This window comes from Ranitomeya variabilis, chromosome 7 (assembly GCF_051348905.1).
Source record: "Ranitomeya variabilis isolate aRanVar5 chromosome 7, aRanVar5.hap1, whole genome shotgun sequence".
Classification (NCBI taxonomy): domain Eukaryota; kingdom Metazoa; phylum Chordata; class Amphibia; order Anura; family Dendrobatidae; genus Ranitomeya; species Ranitomeya variabilis.
In genome coordinates, this window is record NC_135238.1 from 56,066,621 (window position 1) to 56,088,752 (window position 22,132).

The 22,132-nt window shown below is 41.6% G+C and overlaps 1 protein-coding gene across 2 annotated transcripts in view; it reads right to left on the minus strand.

Moving 5' to 3' along the window:
- The window catches only part of LOC143785977 (myosin-11), a 138,176-nt gene that overhangs the window by 107,727 nt on the left and 8,317 nt on the right, over positions 1-22,132 (minus strand). For both annotated transcript variants that reach the window (XM_077275134.1, XM_077275133.1), the window contains exon 3: positions 12,262-12,418. In XM_077275134.1, coding sequence (XP_077131249.1) covers positions 12,262-12,418 — 157 coding nt within the window. The remainder of the gene's footprint in view (positions 1-12,261; positions 12,419-22,132) is intronic.

Here is a 22,132-nt window from a genome sequence, read left to right on the forward strand (position 1 = left end):
GGGTGGTCGCCTCCGATGTTCATGCGACTGATTTGGTCCGCGCCTTCCATAGGGCTCGCCCTGATCGCCCTGGGGGTTCTCGTGAGGGTTCGGTGACCCCTCCTCAAGGGGGGGGTACTGTTGTGGATTCTGTTTGCGGGCTCCCTCTGGTGGTTACTGCTGGTACTGGGTGACTTTGGTGGGTTGCGGCCTTTGGTTTCCATCTGTCCATCAGAGGCTGGGTGTTTCCTATTTTACCTGGCCTTTCTGTCATTTCCCTTGCCGGCTATCAATGTGTTCAGATGTGCTCTGTTTGGTTCCTGCCTACCTGCTCCCAGATCTTTCAGGATAAGCTAAGTGCTGATTTTCAGTTGTTTGTTTTTTTGTCCAGCTTGCTTAGAATGTCTCTTTGTTAGCTGGTTGCTCTAGTGGACTGAGGTTCTCCCCATGTGCCATGAGTTGGCACATGGGTTCTTGTAATCTCAGGATGGTTTTTTTGATTAGGGTTTTTTGCTGACCGCTCAGTCCCCTTTTGTGTCATTCTGCTTTCTAGTTTTCAGCGGGCCTCTATTTGCTAAAGCTATATACATCATCTCTATGTGTGTGCCTTCCTCTCATTTCACCGTCAATACATGTGGGGGGCAACTATACCTTTGGGGTTAATTCCTCTGGAGGCAAGTGAGGTCTTTGTTTTCTCTGCAGTACTAGTTAGCTCTTAGGCTGGTGCGTGGCGTCTAGAACCAACGTAGGCACGCTCCCAGGCTATCTCTAGTTGCGTTTGTCAGGCGTAGGGCAGCGGTCAGCCCAGGTTCCATCACCCTAGAGCTCGTCCGATATTTATTATACTTTGCTTATCCTGTGCTATCCCTAGCCATTGGGGATTCATGACATGTGGCACTTGAAAAAAAATTAGTCTCAAAACACACCAGGAAGAGTCAAGGGGGCGTATTCTGTAACAGATGGGCAACCAGTGTATTGACTGGCACAGGGTGGAGACATTGGTGTAGCGGCTGTACAGAAATTGGATCCTGGATGAATGGATGTACTGTGGATACTACATTTTCCATGCAGTAGTCTCATTAGATATTATTATAGTAGGTTACAGAAGCCAGATATAAACATTCCTATCCACTGACCATAAGCAGAGAATTGGAAAAATGGTGATTAAATGGGATTTTCATGACTTTTCAAAATTTGTGAGAGCAACGGGGTTCATTATAAAATATATAAATGCTTTATTTACACTCAAATTCCCTGACTCTCCCAGGCTGACACTCGAGTGGTCTCAGCAAGGACCAGAAGTGATGAATTACCATTCATCAGTCCCTGACGGCTGTGGGCACGGATTGGTTCAGAGTCAGGTGACTAATGGATGTTTATCACTTCTGGTCGTGGCTGAGACTACCATAGCAGTGGTGCTGCGTCCACAGAGACTGAAGTGGTAAGTAACACTTCCTTATTTTACAGTGATACCTTTGCTCATGCAAATTCTGAAAAATCTTGGAAAACCCCATTCAAGCTTTATCTATACTAGACAAGAACCAGCCTTTTACTTTAGTAATGTTTCCTTCTAATTGTTTGCAAAAGGACTGAGTAAAGTTGCTCTTCTGTATGTAATCATTGATAACCTATCATGATGATAGGTCTTGAAAGCTTTATTAGTGATGAGTCCCATTATCGCAAAGCCTCTTTTAAACACATCTGTACAGGTGATTCTGCCTGACCCTCCAGGAAGCCCCATAGGTGAATGAGAACAGCTACAATATCAAGCACAGCCAACCTTATAGACAAGCTGAAATGCCAGTGTAAGTTGCGAACACCATGGTCCCTCCATAGAAAAGGTCCTGGAAGTCAGGAGAGCTTGTTTAAAGCACCACTCCAATGTCTTTTTTATTTTACTGCTTGATTTTTGTCACTATTCTCACTTTTATGTAAGAAGCACAATGAGGTGTCCATAAACATGAATGTTTGCCTTCCTTGCAATGCTATTGTAAATAATTCATGCTGTGCATATTTATGGTACCCGTTGTGTAAATGCTATGTATGATTACTGTTATAGTTGTAGGGAAAGTGTAGTACCCTAGTTTGGCCACTAGTTGGGGGTGGAGAGTATGCTGAACCTGTATATAGTTAAAGTAGGAGGAGCTAATGGCCGCTAACCTGGGGAACATCTGGGATCTGAATCAGTTGAGCAGGAGTGCTGACAGGGCTGTTAGCTCCGTAATTTTAAAGATAAGAGCCCAGTCATACAGTATTCGGGGTCAGGACCTCATCGGGGAGTAACACCAGGAGAAGTGCTGACAGTGCAGAATAAGTGGGACTGCAGTTGCCAGAAGAAGACTAAGCAGTACAGGCAGGTCACTCAGAATGTGGCGGCTTGTTACATGGGTGGATGTTGTCAAGACCGGGGCGAAACGGTTTAGAAGTTCCCCTACTGGAACAGGACTGAGCCGAGATGATGCTGAGAGACCAGAGAGCATGATCTGGAAGCTTAGCGACAGAGAAGGAAAGACAGGGAAAGAGGAGAAATTGTCTAATGTTAACCATGATGCTGATGCTGGAGAGGATATGTATGCGCTGTGTACCAGAAGCAGTAAAGTTAATACTTCAAGCATTGAACTGGATTGTGACTCTGTTTATTCTTCATCGTCTGAGGAGTATGTGCAGCGCAGTGCAGGAAGTCCTGAGGGGGAGCTGGAGAATGTGACAGGTAACGGAAGTGAGACCTGTGATTTGTTTGTGACGGAAAGCCAGGGTGTGCTAGAGACTTTTACCTCAGCCATGACTGCCGCCCTGTCTCTCCCTCACATCTATACCACTATTATTAAATTTCCCAGCCACCATCTTCATCTATTATCAGCACCGCTCCGGTCGGTCTTCTGCAGTTTGTGACCTGCCTGATCGCTCCAATGTTTGCTGGACGATCCGGAAGTCACTACTCAATGAGGCTCTCATGGACTTACAGTGAGAGCTTGTGACCGTAACTTATGTCTTCCACTCAGTCAGAAGTTGCAGTCACAAGATGGCGGTACGAGACCAGAGCATCGTCTCTATATTTGAGAGCCTTCAAGTTCCGCTCTGAAGCTGAATGGCTGTATCCAGTCAGTTTCAATCCCCCTTCGCTTCACTCATGTTGCTGAGGCAAAATTGAAGCATGGGAGAACACTCATTGCGAACCAGCAGTACAACCTTGTGGACAGTCCAAAATGTCAACCTTCAGGAGTGCACCGCTCCCTGGCAAACATTAAGCTAGAAGGCAGAAGAGCGGTGCACTCCTGAAGAAAGAAGATGAGAAAAACAAAAGGGTTGTACCAAGTTTGGAAGATATCCCCAATCCATGGACGAAAGAGAGTGTGAATGGAATAGTGGTCGATCATGTGCATAACGCTCCATTCATTCTTATGGAAGTGCCGAAGACTAGCCGAACGCTGCACTTGGCTATCACCGCCAGTCCCATTAAGAATAAATGGAGAAGTACTGCGCATGATTGACCACAACTCCATTCATATGGAGTTCTTCAGAGCGCTGGTTCTTAGGATCAGTGGCAATCCCAGTGATTGGAAATTAATTCCTTATCCTATGGATGCAAGATAACTTCCAAACTTGATACAACCCCTTTACACGTAAAATATATGGAATTGATAAAAATCATCATAGAGTTATAAGAATGTTAATGAAGGACAGATTCCCTCTGTTGAAGATAATTTTTGCGTGTGGGAGTTTTGTGTGTAAATTGTGTGTAACAGGAAAAAGGAAAAAGCAAACAAGGATGTGAACTGTAATGGTTTATTTTCCTTGGTCTTGAGTAAGCAGATCTGAGCGTGTCTTACATGTATACTTTAGGATATGTCATTTGTTAATTTAGATTCTTTGACCCTAAAATATCTGTAAACCTCTCACTTCTAATGATATTTATATTTGATTTGGCTTTGCACAATCCTGCCTTCCATGTATGATAGCATTAGAGGGTTATTACAATCTACAAAAATGTTATCCCCTACTCATAGGAAGATGGGAACCTCACTGATTGGCACATGGACCCTCACTGATCGGCATATGGGCCCTCACCGATCAGCACATGGACCCTCACTGATCGGCATATGGGCCCTCACCGATCAGCACACTGACCCTCACTGATCGACACATGGACGCTCACCGATCAGCACATTGACCCTCACTGATCGACACATGACCCTCACCGATCGGCATATGGGCCCTCACCAATCAGCACATTGACCCTCACTAATTGGCACATGGACCCTCACTGATAAGTTCCACCTCATATCTGATCTTTGTGACAGTCGTTAGCATTACATAAGGGAGCAATGGGTACTGAATTAAAGGGAACCTGTCACCAGTTTTTTTTTCATGTATGAACCAATACCACCAGCTCCCTCAGCGACTGTGTTGCATAAGTTGTCTATTATGTCCTCACTCCGCTGTATATCCCCAAAAACCTTTTGAAATGCTCCAGTGAGGTATGGAAATTTAGACGGTCCAGTCCAATAAGTGTGATGTTCCTCCTCGCCCCTACTAAACGCCGTCCTCCTGCTATGATTGATGTGGATTTCGTGTTCTGCGTCATTCACATAGCCAAACAAAATCTCCTGCCTGCGCAGGGACATCGCCGGCTCGTGCAGGCACGCTTTGCTCTTCCCTACTGTGGACAGAGCCTAAAACCTAACTGCGAACGACTTTTCAACTCCTGCCCATATTGCTTTGTTTCCTGCTGTTGGAAATCGCAGAAGAGGAGTTTAATTCCGACGACAGGAAACAAAACAATATGGGCAAAATTGTTCCGGTAAGCAGGAGCCGGAAAGACGTGTGTCAGCGCATTCGCAGTAGGGCAAAGCAAAGCATGGATGCGCAAGACGGCGATGTTCCTACGCAGGCATGAAATTTAGTTTGGCTATGTGGATGTCATGCAGGATTACGGTGTTTAGAAGGGGAAAGGAGGGACCGGCGCCGCTGGAATGACACCCATCGGACCGGACAGTATGAAATTACATACCTAGCTGGGGCACTTCAAAGAGGTTTTTCAGGGGTTCAGGACATAATATACATCTTTCTGGAATGCAGTGCAGTTGCTGAGGAACATGGTCGTATTGGATCATACATAAAAAAAATGGTGACGGTCAGATGATCGATAGGCATATTTTAATGTATACACATCTGTATGAGGGGATTGTAGCCCACAGATTTCATCACAGGGTAAATAACTAATTTTTATCCAATAGCCTTTAAGCTTTGGAAATGTATGAATTTTTGTAATATACTCCATTACCTAATTTTGTTTCATTCTCTCCCAAACACTTTCCTCCTTTATTTTTTCATCTGGTCAGTTCAATAATCTTTAGAAGCTACTTTCTGATCCATATGCTGTATTCAAACAGTCTGTGTATGGGACTTTCTATGTACAAGACTTTCTGCTCTTAACCCCATTAAACACACAAGGGAATTCCTGGCCTCAGACAATATAATAGTACAGTGTAGGAATCTTGCTGAGCAGCAGTTAAAAGCAGCTTTTAAAGAAGCATGAACTGGGCATTAAAACATCACTACAATATAGTGTTCAGAAAGAAAGAAGCAAACTAAGGTAATAAAGAATATTAAATAATAATAATAATAATTTTATAATTCCTGAAGGATAACTAAATAAAAAGAAAAGTTTACTAAGTAATACAATTATGACTACCTGCCGGTATTCAATTTCTAAATACCGTTCATACATTTAATTTAATGTAATCGTCCAGCAGAACAATATCATGTTTGCATATGAAATGTTAATTCAATTGTAACTTGTAATATTATTTTTCAAATGTCGCCCAATGATCCAGTTTTAGCATCCCTGACCTCATAACCATTTCCGTTTTTGCCTCGGTGCAGAGATCTTCCTCTCCCCCCCTTCTGTGTCCCACATAATGAATGAGGCTGGCTGGTGGATCTATTTTTAATAGCTAGGCCAGCCCCCTTCTTTGTGTATGCATCAGTAGTGACTACAAAAAGGGAACAGCTTAGCTGAAACGAATCAGCCCCATTCAACTCGTATGACACTGGTGGTGAAGGAAGTGTCAACATGAGCGTGGAAGTAAAGCTGGTGGAACAGCGAGAGGGGCCGCTGAAACAGGGACATCATGGGACATATAAGTGCCAGCATATGACATTCCATACAAAATAGAACATAATTTTGTGCTGCCGGACAGATCTTAAGAATACATTATGGGGTAATCCATGACTATAAAAATGCCCCATGGGGTAGGGAAATTACTTGCAGCTTCAAAGCAGACACAGGATGTTTTTCAGGCCCCTTCAGAGCCTGTAAAATCCTGTAAACAACAGATATAATCCACTGATGGACTCACAAGATAATTGTAGAACTGTAGATCATCGACCCAATGCAATATTGATGTTAAATATTCATAGGGGAATTGATATTCATGCAGTTTTCTACATTTTCTACAGTCAATAAGCCACCTTATACATCGGATGGTTGGCCAGTCCCCGCCAAATTTGATGGGTTTGGCTAACCTTTATCCAATGTGTATGGGACATGAAAGGGGCTACCCACTACTCAGACCCTTTCTCAGCTACTATATTCCCCCCTTGTAAAGTAGAAACAGTTTGTACTCACCTCCGATGCTGGCGACTTTCCTGCTATATCAGTGCTGTGTCCCCCGGGGCTCCCATGACATTATGACATGTGAGCTCTGTGGCTGCTAATGGTTCACGTCACTCCTACTTCCATTTAAAGAGTGTCAATTCCCATGGACCAGTCCATGATCCGTGCAGCTTTGTGCAAGTCCCCACAATATGGCCAGATCATGAAAAATCAAAAAAAAAGTCCAAGGCATCGGATGTTCTCCTCCAAGGCATACAGAAGGTTAAAAATATATGCAACGTTTCGGCCATATGGGGCCTTTTTCAACCCAAATGTAATAAGAGATGTACTTAAGACTCTCACTTCCTTCGGACAAAACTGATATCTGAAAGTTCTGACTTCTTCCGGATGTCAGTTTGGTCTGAAGGACATGAGAGTGCAACGGCCCATTGGATGCAGGAGCCACGTGACATGTTACACGTGCCCCAGGATGCCACGTACAAGCATCACTGGAACAGCGACCGGCACCGGAGGTGAGTACAGGCAGTTATAGTAATTGGGAAGGACTTGTCCGAGTAGTGGACAACTTCTTTAAGGGCATCAAAACGTATCGTAATCTGATTTCCTGACATGGTGTGCTCTTCCTGCAGAAGTTATCAGATTTGGCAGAAACTGTCTACAATAAGTCAGGCCTATTATTAGGTTTCGAGGATCTTGTATACATATTTCAGGCCCATTGAAACAACAGTCATTCAGAGAAAAGCTTTACTATGGTGCGGTGGTGCAGATGTTTCTAATTGTATAGATGGTTCACATACAGTAATTCCAGCTTTTAGATAAAGAACCATTGCATTGTTACCAGCTGTGTCTGCCTGAGGACATTACCAGATTTGGAAGAAAGCTACTCCCTGGGTCTTTTTTCTTTTTTTCTTGATTTGTCAGCTGTAGAGTAACTGACCAGGATACTTGAGGATGGAGACACTTCAATATAAGAGCTCGTGCAGATGACTGTATTTTCGGTTCAAGTGCGATCCGACAAAACATTGGATGGAACTCAGACTAATGTTATTCTATGTGGACATTTCCCCTTGTACCGAGTCTGTCTGAGGAAAAATTTGCACAATTGCAACCATAAGTCGGATCGCACTTGGCCATACAAGCTGATGGGTCCATCATTAAAATCGGATGACAGCCAAGCGCCGTCCCATTTTGATGGACTCACAGAATGGAGAAGATGGAGACCTTTTTTTCCCATGTTCACGCATCCGAGAAAATCGGATCACACTCTGACCATACTCTGATGAGAGTGTGCTTAGCGTAATATGTCCGATTCTCTCGGATGAGAAAAAATATGGTTGTGTGACCCTAGCCTTAGACACTTTAGCCTAATAAAAGAGGGCACCATATTATGTCCCATTGACAGAAAAGTCTACATATTGAACTACTACACCTTTTTACAGAGGGATAAGAAAAGTTCATCAGCACAACTCAACCGGATAATAAAAAACAAATTTGGTGTGCAACGACACCCTTACTCATAGGATATCATACACCTTTTTACCTATTAATTTCAATAAAAAAAATGGGAATGAGGCTCGCCCTGATGAAAATGTTCAGCAGGATTGCTGAAAGTCATAAAGCCCTTACTGTATATATGAAAGAATATTAGGTAATCAAAGAGCTTTATTCTTTTTTTTGGTCAAAGATCTCATTTGTGATCTCTAATATACCTATATTTGCCAGTGGAGGAACATATTAAATGTGCTGCATGTAATGGATGACTTTGTGTCTCCATACTATCAGCTTACACAGAGAGTTCCTTCTGGTCCTTGTCTATCTTATCTCTGTGTCACACAAGAACAAGCTGTAAAAGTGGTTTGTTAACAGGAAAACTCAATTGATCCTTCAGTTACTCAGCAAACAGACAGCAATAATAATAGACAAAGGCACAAGCGAAATCCAGTCAATCAAAAAACTATAGCTACTGTATATCCAGCTCCTCAGCTACGAAAAAACAAATCAACCACACTTATTTTTTATGATTACTACACTAACGTTTATGATGACATTTACAATTGGAAAAAAATAAATAAATAAATAATAATAACAACAAAAAACTATAATAATAATATCAACAACAATAATAATAATAATAATTATAATAATACAAATAATAAACAATATCATTATTATTATTATTAGAATCATTAGGAATCCACAATGAATGCATTATACAAATTACATTAGGTGAATGGGAACAGTGATGGCACGCTATCCTTTTCTAGTCAAGCCTGACTTTCTATAATAAATTATTAGAATTATTAGAATGATCAAATATAAATCATTCTAACAAATCGAAATTTGCTCTACGTAGTCTAACACATTGAGGACTTAAAGCACCACTCCAGCATTTTTCTTTTTAATTTCAGTGCTAAAGTGGTGTTACTAATATAAGTTCCCTGTCCCTAATATCACACTTACCACCTGCTGCTTTCAGCTGTTCCCGGCGCCCCTCCTGTCCCACTTCGCCATCTTGTGACTGCAACTTCTGACTGGATGAAAGTCAGAAGTAACGGTCACAAGATCGTCTCCGAGAGCCAGAACAAGGATGTCATGGACTTGTATTGAAAACACTGTAGAAATCCGGAATGTCACAAACTGCTGGAAACCGACCGGAGCGGTGCCAACAACAGCAGGAGACGGCGGATGGTAAGTACAAGTCTAAGTGTAGGGGCCTTACATTAGTAGCACCACTCCAGAGTTCCAAGAAATGTAAAAAAACACAGAAATGGTGCTGTAAAGCTAAACTTTCTATTTTTTAAATCATTTTATTACAACTTTGAATGTTATAAAACTTCATAAATCACTTTTTAGGGGATTTGTCCTAATTAGTGCAAAAAAACCAAAACAAAACAAATTGCAAGTAAGTATTTTTCCCCAGTTTATTTGCCTGTCTTAAGTTGCCGACCATGCTCATTTGGAGTACAGATGATGGCAGTGAGGAGTCCTCCACTGAGCTTATAAGAACAATCTCCTGCAGCTGCTTATCCCCAGAGTTAGAGATGCAGGTGCTGAGCTGACCCCGTCTGACCCCAAATTAATATTTATTTATTTTGTATAATGAGAAATGATTATAATTTCTAATATAATCTCTATATCAGTTTCACTTGGTCTCCAGTCAATAGTAAGTTCCAATGTTTTCTTCAAGTGGATGTAAATCTATCCTGATCCATGTGATGATCACAAATGTGCTCAACGACACAGCTTTGATAACAAGAGGTGTATCTGTGTGTATCTAAGGAAAATGTTAGAACTTTTCATCCTACATAAAAACTGCTGTCAATCGGGTTATACGTCGAAAAATAAATCAGAATATATTGAGTGGAAGAGCTTAGGAACCAAAATGATAAAGAAAGTACAATGGTTTAGCTCTTCGGTGGATGATCAATCGGCCCACAACCGTCTGTCACAACTTCACACCCTCGTCCACCCATAATATGGCCACATTTATCTCCACTCATGTATTTGAAGACATATATGTCATGGGAACATCATTCAATTCTCATCATACACATTCAATTTAATATCCAAACTTGGTATCAACCACCAAGGCAAATGTATCATCTACGGCCGGTGTAATCCATGCACTTTATTCTACAAGTCAAACCTTCTAGATAATATTCCTTACCCTAAAAAAAATTAATATGGACCAGAATTGTAACCAAGCTGCTGACATTGTGATTTATCTCATGGGTGTAATATGACCACGGTTTATATGAACATCGCCCCAATAAAGCTAAGAATGCTATCTTCACATCACCGCTCTGCAAAAATGCTCCCAAGGATTTATTATGTCTGTGTAACGTTTGCTCCGACCACCAAAAAAGGCAATAGAGCTCTACAACTACCGACGGCTTCCTGCTGCTTGTCTTTTTTTTATTTGGAAGGACATAGTTTTCTTGATGTCTCTACAGCTCGGTGTGACACCGGGAACAAGTCACAGATCCAGCATGGATGGATACCTTACCATATATATCTAGCATATGCAACTGCTCATTGTTTCAAGGGGTTGTCCACAGTAAATCTCTGGCAAGACGTGCAGCTTGCTGAATACTAACAGTACGTAATGCAGGATTTGTCTCTGCTTGTCATTTCCAGTATTCTACAAATACGGAGCCACGTGTCGCCAAGAGTCTCTGCTGCATCTCAGCTCTAGTTCTAGTGATCAAAGTGGTGGACACTTTATTTGGCACATGACCACAAGTATGAAAAGTTACGTGATGTGCACCGAAACCAGAAAGCAGAGCTGAATCTTAGCGGTGCATACATTGCTGAAAATTTACTCAAGGGTGGACAGCCCCTTTAAAAGTAACTTACAAGACTTTCGACATATCATAGAGACTCGTCAGAAGTTCTTTTGTCATACGTTCTGATCCGTAGGGGTCTGACATTTCTAAAGCAAAGGCTCATTCTCTCCTTTCTAGCTGACGACGGGCTTATAGTCCATCTTTTGAGGCTGTCTTCAGTCTTTGAGAAGAGCAGGTCTCAGCTGAATCCTTTTGCCCCTCCATTTTAATGATCAGTGTGGGTTTCAGTACTCGGACGCTCACCGATCAAAATATCTAACATGTCTCCATGACGTGTCAAATTGTTTGTATAATTTCATCACCTATACTTTGAAATTAGCCAATGACCTAATATAGATGCAGACAGAGGAAAAAGCTAGACCTTCACTATTTCTCATCACAAAAAGTTCCAAAAATTCAGATGTTAAGACAAAAAAGTCCAAATATTGGAGTAGGTCACAGAACCCAATCTGACAGTTTTGATGCTTGCCGGACACATGAGATAGGTGTTGCCCAAATGTTGGTACGGCTGAGCTACTGGCCTGAGCTGTGCGCCCCCTTTGCTGCAAGTAGATACTATAAATGAAAGTGTATGGCCTAAAATTGGTATGTATGGACATGTTTGAGGATAAAGAGCTAAGTAAAGTTGTCCATCACATTAAAGTCATCCATACCCACCAACGTCAGGAGGACTTTGCGGTCATCTGATGTCTACGATGGACTCCTGACTCTCTCCTGATAGATGGTGTCTTGAATACAAACTCCTATATTTTTTTCTTTGTTCTCCTACTAAAAGTCCACTGCCAGACAAGATGGACAGCAATTAACTCACCTCTCCCCATAGAGAAAGCATACATGTGTATGGGAAAGTTGGGAGAGATCCAAGATCTAAGGTCAGGCATATCATTGGAGCAACCTGTGCAGCTGTACAGAGGCCCAAGAGGTAAAGGGTCTATTGCTACCTCCAAAGCAGGTGGTACTGTGCATTATGACGGGCATCTTAACACGTCTGGCATATGATTTCAAGATTAAATTTCCCAACCAAAATTTATGCTCAGTTCACACAGACATTTTTGCCATTCCAGGGGTTTGGGTATTTTTAATGGCGAGAATTATGTAATCTTCAACGCTAAACTTGGCATCAATATAACCATAATTCTTATGAACGTCATCAAAGGCCAATGAGGTCCATTCAAATTTGCTGAAAGTGTATTTAAAAGGTATCATGGCTCAATTACGATCATAAACCATGGCGCTACTATAAAAAAAGAAGAACTTAGCATAAACTTTGCCCTCTGGACCTGATGACATACAATGGTATGCATCCAGTAAGCTTACCTTGTAACATACTCCTGTAGGCATTGTCTGCTATTGCGTAGATGTGAGGGGGCATTTCATGTCTTTTCTTGCCTTTGTACATGTCAATGATCTTCTCGGAATAAATTGGTAGGGATTTGTAAGGGTTGACCACCACACAAAAGAGACCGGAATATGTCTGAAATACAAAGATAAGGCATATTCATATAACAGGAATGTTACTCCGGAGTCTTCCATACTGCCCACTTCTGTGAGTGCATAAACCAATACATATATGAAAACAATCATGGCCACACTAGCAGGCTCAGATGAACCCAACGTAAGTCATAAGTGGTTTCGGACAGTATATAAATTTCACGGCAAATGATTACGGTCATTATTATAAATCATAGCAACGATTTCATGCAGCTAAATGACATGATTAGTTATGTAATCTGTATGTGAAATATTAAAGTATTAGTTATTGCGTCTTCTGGCACCTGAGAAAAAACCTTGACATGTGGGTACCGTCGTACCGAGATCCCTTTTGGCATGGCCTTAAAAGGAGAACAAAGTGTGTCTTGTTTAAAGCGCTGGTATGTATGGTTTGCTTGGTATTTAGAAACAGAAAGAACATAAATGGGAATATGTTTGTTGCAGAGGAACCGCACGACAATATATGACGCAGATACTTTTTGCTGTTTCCATTATCCTATGCAGCAAGGGTAAGAGCTTCTGCAATCCACTGGAGCTGAGTTGTATTTCTCATTGTGCTATGGATCTCAGCACCAAACCACAATTTTACCAATTTCTTTTTTTTTTCTGTACAAGTGTATTGAGCTAATATCTCTAAAATCCTAATTGTGACATAATATTATATCTCCAGGCACAGACTACCTACTAATAGAATTGTTACCCCCGTCATATAGCAAAGGGTTAACCTAGACACCGGTGCTCAAATGTGACTGCAACCTCTTTCCTCCCACACAGAACCAATAATGTCCAATAATGTCTCTTCCATACTGTCCAGGATGGTGCATTATGGAATAGACAGTGCATCTACATGTAATGTGGGGAAATCTTAGCAGGATAATGATTTATTGAAATATTTTGGGGTTTTTTCTTCATAGCAGAATTAAAAATGGGTATCTGGTTTAGAAATCCCACGAATAAAATTTAAATGAACGGAAGGGATTTATTATTGAGGACTCTTATCTTATTCTTCCGGAGGACCCAGCATACCAATGCATTAAATAGACAAAACAATTAATTTAATTGAGAACAGTGTAATACTTTCATTTACCTGCGGGAGTGCTGCAGGAATACTGGAAACATGCTGCCAAATTCCCCCCAGAGATTACAGCTTTATCTTTTGGGATTACAGCAGATGTGACCAACAACTATTGGGAAAACTATCTCATAAAAGTGGATTGAACAAGCAAGAATGCTCAGAAATTAGATAATTTTACTATAAACATGACTATCTCCGGATCAATATGATATTTAATTTGATGGTAGTTTTGGCATATATACAATGAAGAGCAAAAGGATATCAATGTTTTGAACTTTAGATTTTTAGGTTCCATATCTCACCATCCACTACTGCTTTGATCGTGAGACTGCCATCATTTTATAGACAATCATCTTGGCTATCTCATACATAAATTTGACTTGCAACTATTTAGCATATGATTAGTTATGCAGATTCTTGTCATGTCACTACATTGTTTTGCTCCTAAAGATCTAAATTTAAATTTTTATTATTTTGTTAGTATTTTGTAAATCCATCTTTGGCTTTCAACACTGCCTGAATCCTTCTGGGCTGCTCTTCGTCAGATTCAAGCATGTGTTGACCGAAAGTTGATCTCAGGTCTCTTCTACAAATTCCCAAAGATGTTACATACTGGTTGACTCACTTGGGTATGTATACAGTTTTTTCTTCACTTCTACCCAAAAGTGCTTGATTAGACTGAGGTCTGTGGACTGTGGGGGCCATTCCAGCACCTCTACTTTGTTGTCAATCATGACATATGCTTTGTGTTGTACTGTGGGAACACTATGTCGTCCTTTTCATACCCATAGTACTTGAGTGGAAGAAACAACCCCATGTCATCAGGCTTCCTCCATTGAATTTGACATTTCCTTTAATTTCTCAATCCATTAGCCCCTTTTTCCCTTGTTTCTTTCAGATCCACTTGTACCTATCAGAGTCTAGTCTATTGACTTTCATGTTCAAATAACCAGTTTAAAATTTTTTAATGTCCACTTTTCGTATTTGTTTGCAAACTCGAACCCGTTGTCTCTTATGACAATAGTGAAGTTGAGACTTTTTCCTTTTTTCAGGCCACCATTCCAGACTTGTGTAATGAATGTCTATGATCTCACTGTTATGAAGCATACGAGCCACCTCCACTGCCGTGTTTGTCCCACCAGAACTTATAGACCTTGGGATGAGCCGAATTGTTGACTCCGATATTTTGCCTGGATGTCCACCTTTTGACTTCGGAATGGATGGGTGGACTTCATTTCAAAGTCTTCCAACTGTCATGGCACTCATGTGACGCAGTTTGGAAACTTTCTTGGCCGAGAGACCGCTATTGATGATCTGGATGATGATGTTTATTTTTTCTTGGGAAGTCTTCTTCATGGCTGCTCCTTGATTTGAACCAGTGACCTTTCACTTGGGAATCAACCTAATAATACACTGAGTTATTAGGGGATGTGAGATCAGGTTGAAATCTGTAGTATTCAGGAAGAAAAAATTTTTTTCCACCACCAGGAGCAAAACAGTCAAAACAGTAGTGGATGGTGAGATATGGAGCCTGAAAGTCAAAAGTGCAAAACATTGTTACCCTTTTGCTTTTCACTGCACATACATATTCACACATCCTTAGTAGATCTCCAGATTTCTTAGGGTACCGTCTCACAGTGGCACTTTGGTCGCTACGACGGCACGATCCGTGACGTTCCAGCGATATACATACGATCTCGCTGTGTCTGACACGCTACTGCGATTAGGGACCCCGCTGAGAATCGTACATCGTAGCAGATCGTTTGAAACTTTATTTCGTCGCTGGATCACATGCTGTCATCGCTGGATCGGTGTGTGTGACACCGATCCAGCGATGTGTTCGCTTGTAACCAGGGTAAACATCGGGTTACTAAGCGCAGGGCCGCGCTTAGTATCCCGATGTTTACCCTGGTTACCATTGTAAATGTAAAAAAAAAAACCACTACATACTCACCTTCTGATGTCTGTCACGTCCCTCGTCGTCAGCTTCCCGCACTGACTGTGAGAGCCGGCCGTAAAGTAAAAGCAGAGCACAGCGGTGACGTCACCGCTGTGCTGTGCTTTACGGCCGGCACTGACACAGTCAGTGCGGGAAGCTGACGGCGAGGGACGTGACAGTCACCGGAATGTGAGTATGTAGTGTTTTTGTTTTTTTTACATTTACAATGGTAACCAGGGTAAACATCGGGTTACTAAGCGCGGCCCTGCGCTTAGTAACCCGATGTTTACCCTGGTTACCCGGGGACCTCGGCATCATTGGTCGCTGTAGAGCTGTCTGTGTGACAGCTCTCCAGCGACCACACAACGACTTACCAACGATCACGGCCAGGTCGTATCGCTGGTCGTGATCGTTGGTAAATCGTTTAGTGTAACGGTACCCTGAATCAGGTGGAAAAAGCAGGATTATATAAGTCAAGGTCCACCCTCTCCAATCTGTGTTTGGCCCATTGTCTGGCAATGGGGAACTAATTACTAGTTGCTGTTGGAGAGAGCTGCCCTGAAATATTTTAGGTCTGTTGTCTTTGAGGTGGCCTATATGGGCAGACATATCAGTGAAGATGGTAAGATGATTAAGACATGCCTGCACCCAAACCAAATGGGAACTATTAGACGAGAGGAGGATTGGAATGTAGTGGTCAGAATTTTCCATTAATGTTTGAGGGAAACTATATGTCCTCTTATTCTCACATCTGAACATCTGGGCACAATTAGGCTGCTCATGGCAAGTTGTAAAGTTCTAGGACAGTGATGCCAGAGGCAAGGCTCATAAACCAGTAGTAGCACCACAAAATGGCATAAGGAACATCTGTTTAAGAATGAGGGTCTCAGTATAAAAAGTTTTATAGGAGGCCAGGGAATTCTTGGCACATAGCATGAAGTTGGAGGAGTAGTAGTGATTTGGATAGAGATAAAATTGCCGCAAGGCACCAGAATGACCAAGGGAGAGGTGAGCTTTTGTCTATCTGCTGAATGAGAAAACATAGTAGAAACAGCAGGAAATGGTAAAAGGGGTGGAAAGCAGTTAATAGTAGTGGGTAGGTAGGAGGAAAAGGTAGTGGTAGACCATTCCTTACCGAAGAGAGGCCAAAGACCAACCCATCCTACCTATTCATTATAATGTTTCAGGCAAGTATTTACTAGCTTCATGGCAGGGTAACCTTGAATGTGTGGAAGATGTGTTGGGCCTGGCTAGTCGCGAATGTCAAACAGAGGTCCAGGTGGCTGTCTGTATGTGTGAGGGATGGAGATTAGAGTCATGGAAGGTACAGTAGGTATGATAGCATCACTTATTTGTTCAAAGTCTGGGTGGTCATGTCTCGTGGTTAAGGATTGGAGTATTTAAAGAGGACCTGTCACAAGATCAAGAGAGGCCAGATTTTGCTTTTTTGCTCCCCTCAGTTTTCTGGAATTTGTTTTTCAAATCTGTGATACAGTTCCAAAGATATTGGACTTTTTATTTGCTTCTATTTCTATGGTCTTTACAGGAGGATGTGACTCACTGGATCCTCTGGGGTGTGTCATTGGGGTGCTCTGCATAATTAGCCTGTGAACAATGCCTCTTTGGTAAAGCTATAAATATTAGCACTCAATAAAAAGGCCCATATCTCTGGGACTGTATGGTGGTTTTTAAAAAAGAAAACAACATAGAACTGAATGATGGATTTAAAAAGAAGAAAACAGCGGAATACTCAGGACAAACAGGAATAAAACAAAACCTTGACACTGTGTGTGTGCTAATGTGTTGATGTTAAATTAAAAGTGGTACTTGCCACAAATGTTGTTAATGCTAGATGATTTTTTTGTAGAACGCCTCTTTAGTGGGTAGCCTGATCCATCTTTTGTACCCATCATCATGCACATACTATCACATACATACCGGGACATCTACCATCAGGTCTTGTCTTACTTTACAACAATGAGCATCTTTGTTCCCTTATTTATTTTCAATTTAGGAACAACTTAGACAGAAAATGTCTTATCTCCTCTATCAGGAAATACAAGTTGGGTCAGGGATCCATGGCATAGGAATAAGGGTGTTAACAGTCTTAACGTAATAATACCAGCAGACCCTGGAGCATGTAATACATATCTGTACCGATAAACCCATAATAGTATCGTATAACTATCCATAGGCTAAAAGGTGACCTGGAACAATGCACAAAACATGCTCTCAATAGGTAATGGAAACCAGCCAATCTCTCTTAAAAAGGAGTCTGTCACCCCCCAAATGCCAATTAAACTGCATAAACATTTTTATAGTGGACGTAGCCCATAAAAAAAATCATACCAGGCATATACGGTTTAATTTAATATTTTATAAAAAATCTGCTTTTTGGGCGCCCTCTAAGGACTGATTCCTGCCTGTTTGTGGCTCAAGTAACCCAAAAAGTATAATGAGCAAGCAGCTTTAGTGAGGAGGAAAGGGTGTAGTGACGTCTGCTCTCTTCGACACCCTTTCCTCCTCAAGTGCAGGCCAAAGACAGGCAGGAACCACGCATCAGAGCACATCAAGAGCCTTAGTGTGTGCGCCCACAATGACACCGCTATGCCCTAATAGTGTCAGTGCACAGATGCAGAAGCTCAGACTGATTTTAGACAGCATTTGCTCTTACCAGCTGTCAATCAAAATAAGGGACTGGCTTTAATATGCAAATAGGAGGTTCGTAATGGTGCAGAGGCCACGCCAAGGGTGCACCACATCGCCCTTATTTGCATATTTAAAAAAATTGGCATAAAATATTACGTTAAACTGTATACATCGGGTAACAGTTTTTTTTATAGGGCCAAGTCTCCTATTTTAATGTTTGTGTAGTTTAATTGGCATTTTGGGAGGACCAGACGTCCTTTAAGTGTAACATTGTGCAAAACTTGCAACTATATATTGTGCCTTAGCTATGTACTGTATATACATATCAGTATGTGTGTAAAAATTAAATTAGGAGGAAAAACTTAGGTGATTGAGTAATCAATTGGCCCATGGCAATAAGTGTCAGTAGATTTGCAGATGTTTCTATATATATATATATATATATATATATATATACACTCACCGGCCACTTTATTAGGTACACCTGTCCAACTTCTTGTTAACACTTAATTTCTAATCAGCCAATCACATGGCGGCAACTCAGTGCATTTAGGCATGTAGACATGGTCAAGACAATCTCCTGCAGTTCAAACCGAGCATCAGTATGGGGAAGAAAGGTGATTTGAGTGCCTTTGAACGTGGCATGGTTGTTGGTGCCAGAAGGGCTGGTCTGAGTATTTCAGAAACTGCTGATCTACTGGGATTTTCACGCACAACCATCTCTAGGGTTTACAGAGAATGGTCCGAAAAAGAAAAAAAATCCAGTGAGCGGCAGTTCTGTGGGCGGAAATGCCTTGTTGATGCCAGAGGTCAGAGGAGAATGGGCAGACTGGTTCGAGCTGATAGAAAGGCAACAGTGACTCAAATCGCCACCCGTTACAACCAAGGTAGGCCTAAGAGCATCTCTGAACGCACAGTGCATCGAACTTTGAGGCAGATGGGCTACAGCAGCAGAAGACCACACCGGGTACCACTCCTTTCAGCTAAGAACAGGAAACTGAGGCTACAATTTGTACAAGCTCATCGAAATTGGACAGTAGAAGATTGGAAAAACGTTGCTTGGTCTGATGAGTCTCGATTTCTGCTGCGACATTCGGATGGTAGGGTCAGAATTTGGCGTAAACAACATGAAAGCATGGATCCATCCTGCCTTGTATGGAGCATCTTTGGGATGTGCAGCCGACAAATCTGCGGCAACTGTGTGATGCCATCATGTCAATATGGACCAAAATCTCTGAGGAATGCTTCCAGCACCTTGTTGAATCTATGCCACGAAGAATTGAGGCAGTTCTGAAGGCAAAAGGGGGTCCAACCCGTTACTAGCATGGTGTACCTAATAAAGTGGCCGGTGAGTGTATATATATATATATATATATATATACTAGCTGAAGAGCCGGGCGTTGCCCAGGAATAGTAACTAACTATGGTTAGTTATAACAAATTATAGTGATTATATTTCACATAAAGCACACCTTTTCTCCTTTATAGTCGCCTCCTCCGGCAGCACCTCACACTCTTCTTCCATATACAATAGGAAACACTTGATCCCGAGAGAAATTGCACCAATTGCAATAAAGCGTATTGTATACACAGCCTACTTCTTCTGCTACACCGCACTTTTCTCCTTTAGACCTCGTTCACACGTTATTTGGTCAGTATTTTTACCTCAATATTTGAGGTAAAACAATCAGAGGAAAAATATAATAGAAACACATCACCACTTCTGTGTTTTTCTCCCACTCGTGGTTTTGGCTTATAAATACTGAGGTAAAATACTGACCAACTGAACGTGTGAATGTGGCCTTATACACAGCCTCCTTCTGCAGCGCCTCATTCTTCTCTATACACAGCCTCATACTGCAGCAGCACCTCACTGCTCTCATTTTCCCATCATGCCTCTCATGTTCCCCCTCACTGCTCTCATTTTCCCATCATGCCTCTCATGTTCCCCCTCACAACTCTCATTTTCCCCTTCACTTCTTTCATTTCCCCCTCACAAAAGTCATTGTGACCTCACGCCTGTCATTTTCCAATCATTCGACTATTTTCCCCTCATTCCTCTCATTTTCCACTCACACCTCTTCATTTTCACCTCACACCTCTCATTTTCACCTCACACCTCTCATTTTCCCCTCAGGCCACTATTTTCCCCTCACTCCTCTCATTTTCCCCTCACACATCTCATTTTCCCCTCACACGTGCACAACAACTTCCTGTTATGAGCACAGTGGAGTAATCCATGAGGCTCCTCCCTTCTTTTTCCCTTGACATCATGCCTCACAGGAGCAGCTCCATTCTAGACACGACGGAGCTAGATGTGGCCTGTGCCTGCCGTGCACTGATACTCTGAAGGCAGCGGCCCTGATAGTAGCTCGCTGTGGCTGGAACGTCACAGCCGGTGAGTTTTGCAGGGTGGCTTTCGAGGTGAATGTGTCTCCGCCCGTGTGCGCTAACAACGTGGGCCGTGTGGACGGGGCTTTGCGTGTGGAGTGAGTGTAGCTATGTGGAGTGAGTGTGGCTTGAAACATTATACGTTCCATATAATAATATTCCATGTAATATAAAATAAATATTCCATATAGTATACATAATCTACAAGTAATCTTCAATCTTGTATTATTAAGGTTGAATAACAAAGTGAGACTATATGTATATATATGTGTATATACTGTATATATATATATATATATATATATATATATATATATATATATATATATATATATATATATATATATATATAGTGCTCAATGTAATTCTACTAGATCCTTCCTGTGAAAACCTTTCCTTCCGCTTGTACTGAAGATCCAAGAAAAGAAAAGTCATTTCATGGCCAGTTAAGCTTGTCTGCAGTGTGGGAAGATATTTCTTGGATTTAATTTGCTTTTTAGATATAATGTTGTACATGATGAAGTGTCGGGCATGTCAGTATATGCACTTAGAGCCTAATTCACAGACAAGTCTTCACCCAGGTGACTTGGCAGATGTGCCCCTTCTGGCAAAGGGGAATTCTGAACAGACAGTCCTCATTCCTGAGCATGGGATTACAGCTCACGACATGTATTATATATAGCGGTATAGCCTCCGGATTCAGCATTCAATAGTCCTCTGTATATAGACACTAGATTAGCTCATTAATAAAAAATTACCATTATTCCCCATTCGAAGCTCAACTTTACTGTACTAAGAGCTTCACTTTATGTAACAGGAGGCCGCCCTTCCTTATGGCTACTTTTAGCTATTATCTGACTATACCATTTCATACCGTAGGCTAGACGTTTTGCAATTGACCGGTTTTCTAAATCCTCTTCCAATATGTTTTCCAGTATGTATAGCTATCAATCTTCCTACTACTTAGACCATAAGCAATTTCATCCATTGTGGTCTTAAACTAGATTTCATGTAGATGGACTGGCAATATGTAACTTTTTGAGTATCTCATCAGATTTTCAGACAAACCTGTAGTAGTATCTCGTTTTTCAGTTTAGCTCCACTTACTTTAACGTAGATAAGATGCAATACCAGTCATAGTCCACGGAGAAAAGTGGTCTTATTCCTAAGAAAAGAAACATTTACATTCCCAGGGGAGCATTGCGTGGACTATAAGTCTCCTTATGCCAACTTGGCACTCTCTACTAGGAGACACTTTACCCTCTGAACTTTCTAGGGAAAATTATATGCATATACTACTTTTTTTACAGAGAGCATGGACTAGCTCAATAAAAGTTAGTGGTCTCCACAGGGAAAAAAACGGTACTCTCCTAGACCTCTGTCAAAGACCCTTTACCAACCAGCACCTTGCTCTGTACTGAGGAGAGGCAAGAACCCTGAAACAGCGGTCTGCAGATGGGTGTATTTTCATTTTTGGTTAAATTCCATTAGTCATGTGGAAAGGCTCGGTGAATTGCCAGACATTGACTTTAGGGCAGATACTTTCAAAAGGGGGCAGTAGAGAGACAGTTTTCTTCCCCTGTTGGAGCTCATTTTCATACCTTTTCATTCGGAGTGTTTCCTAAATCTCTCTACATCAGCTG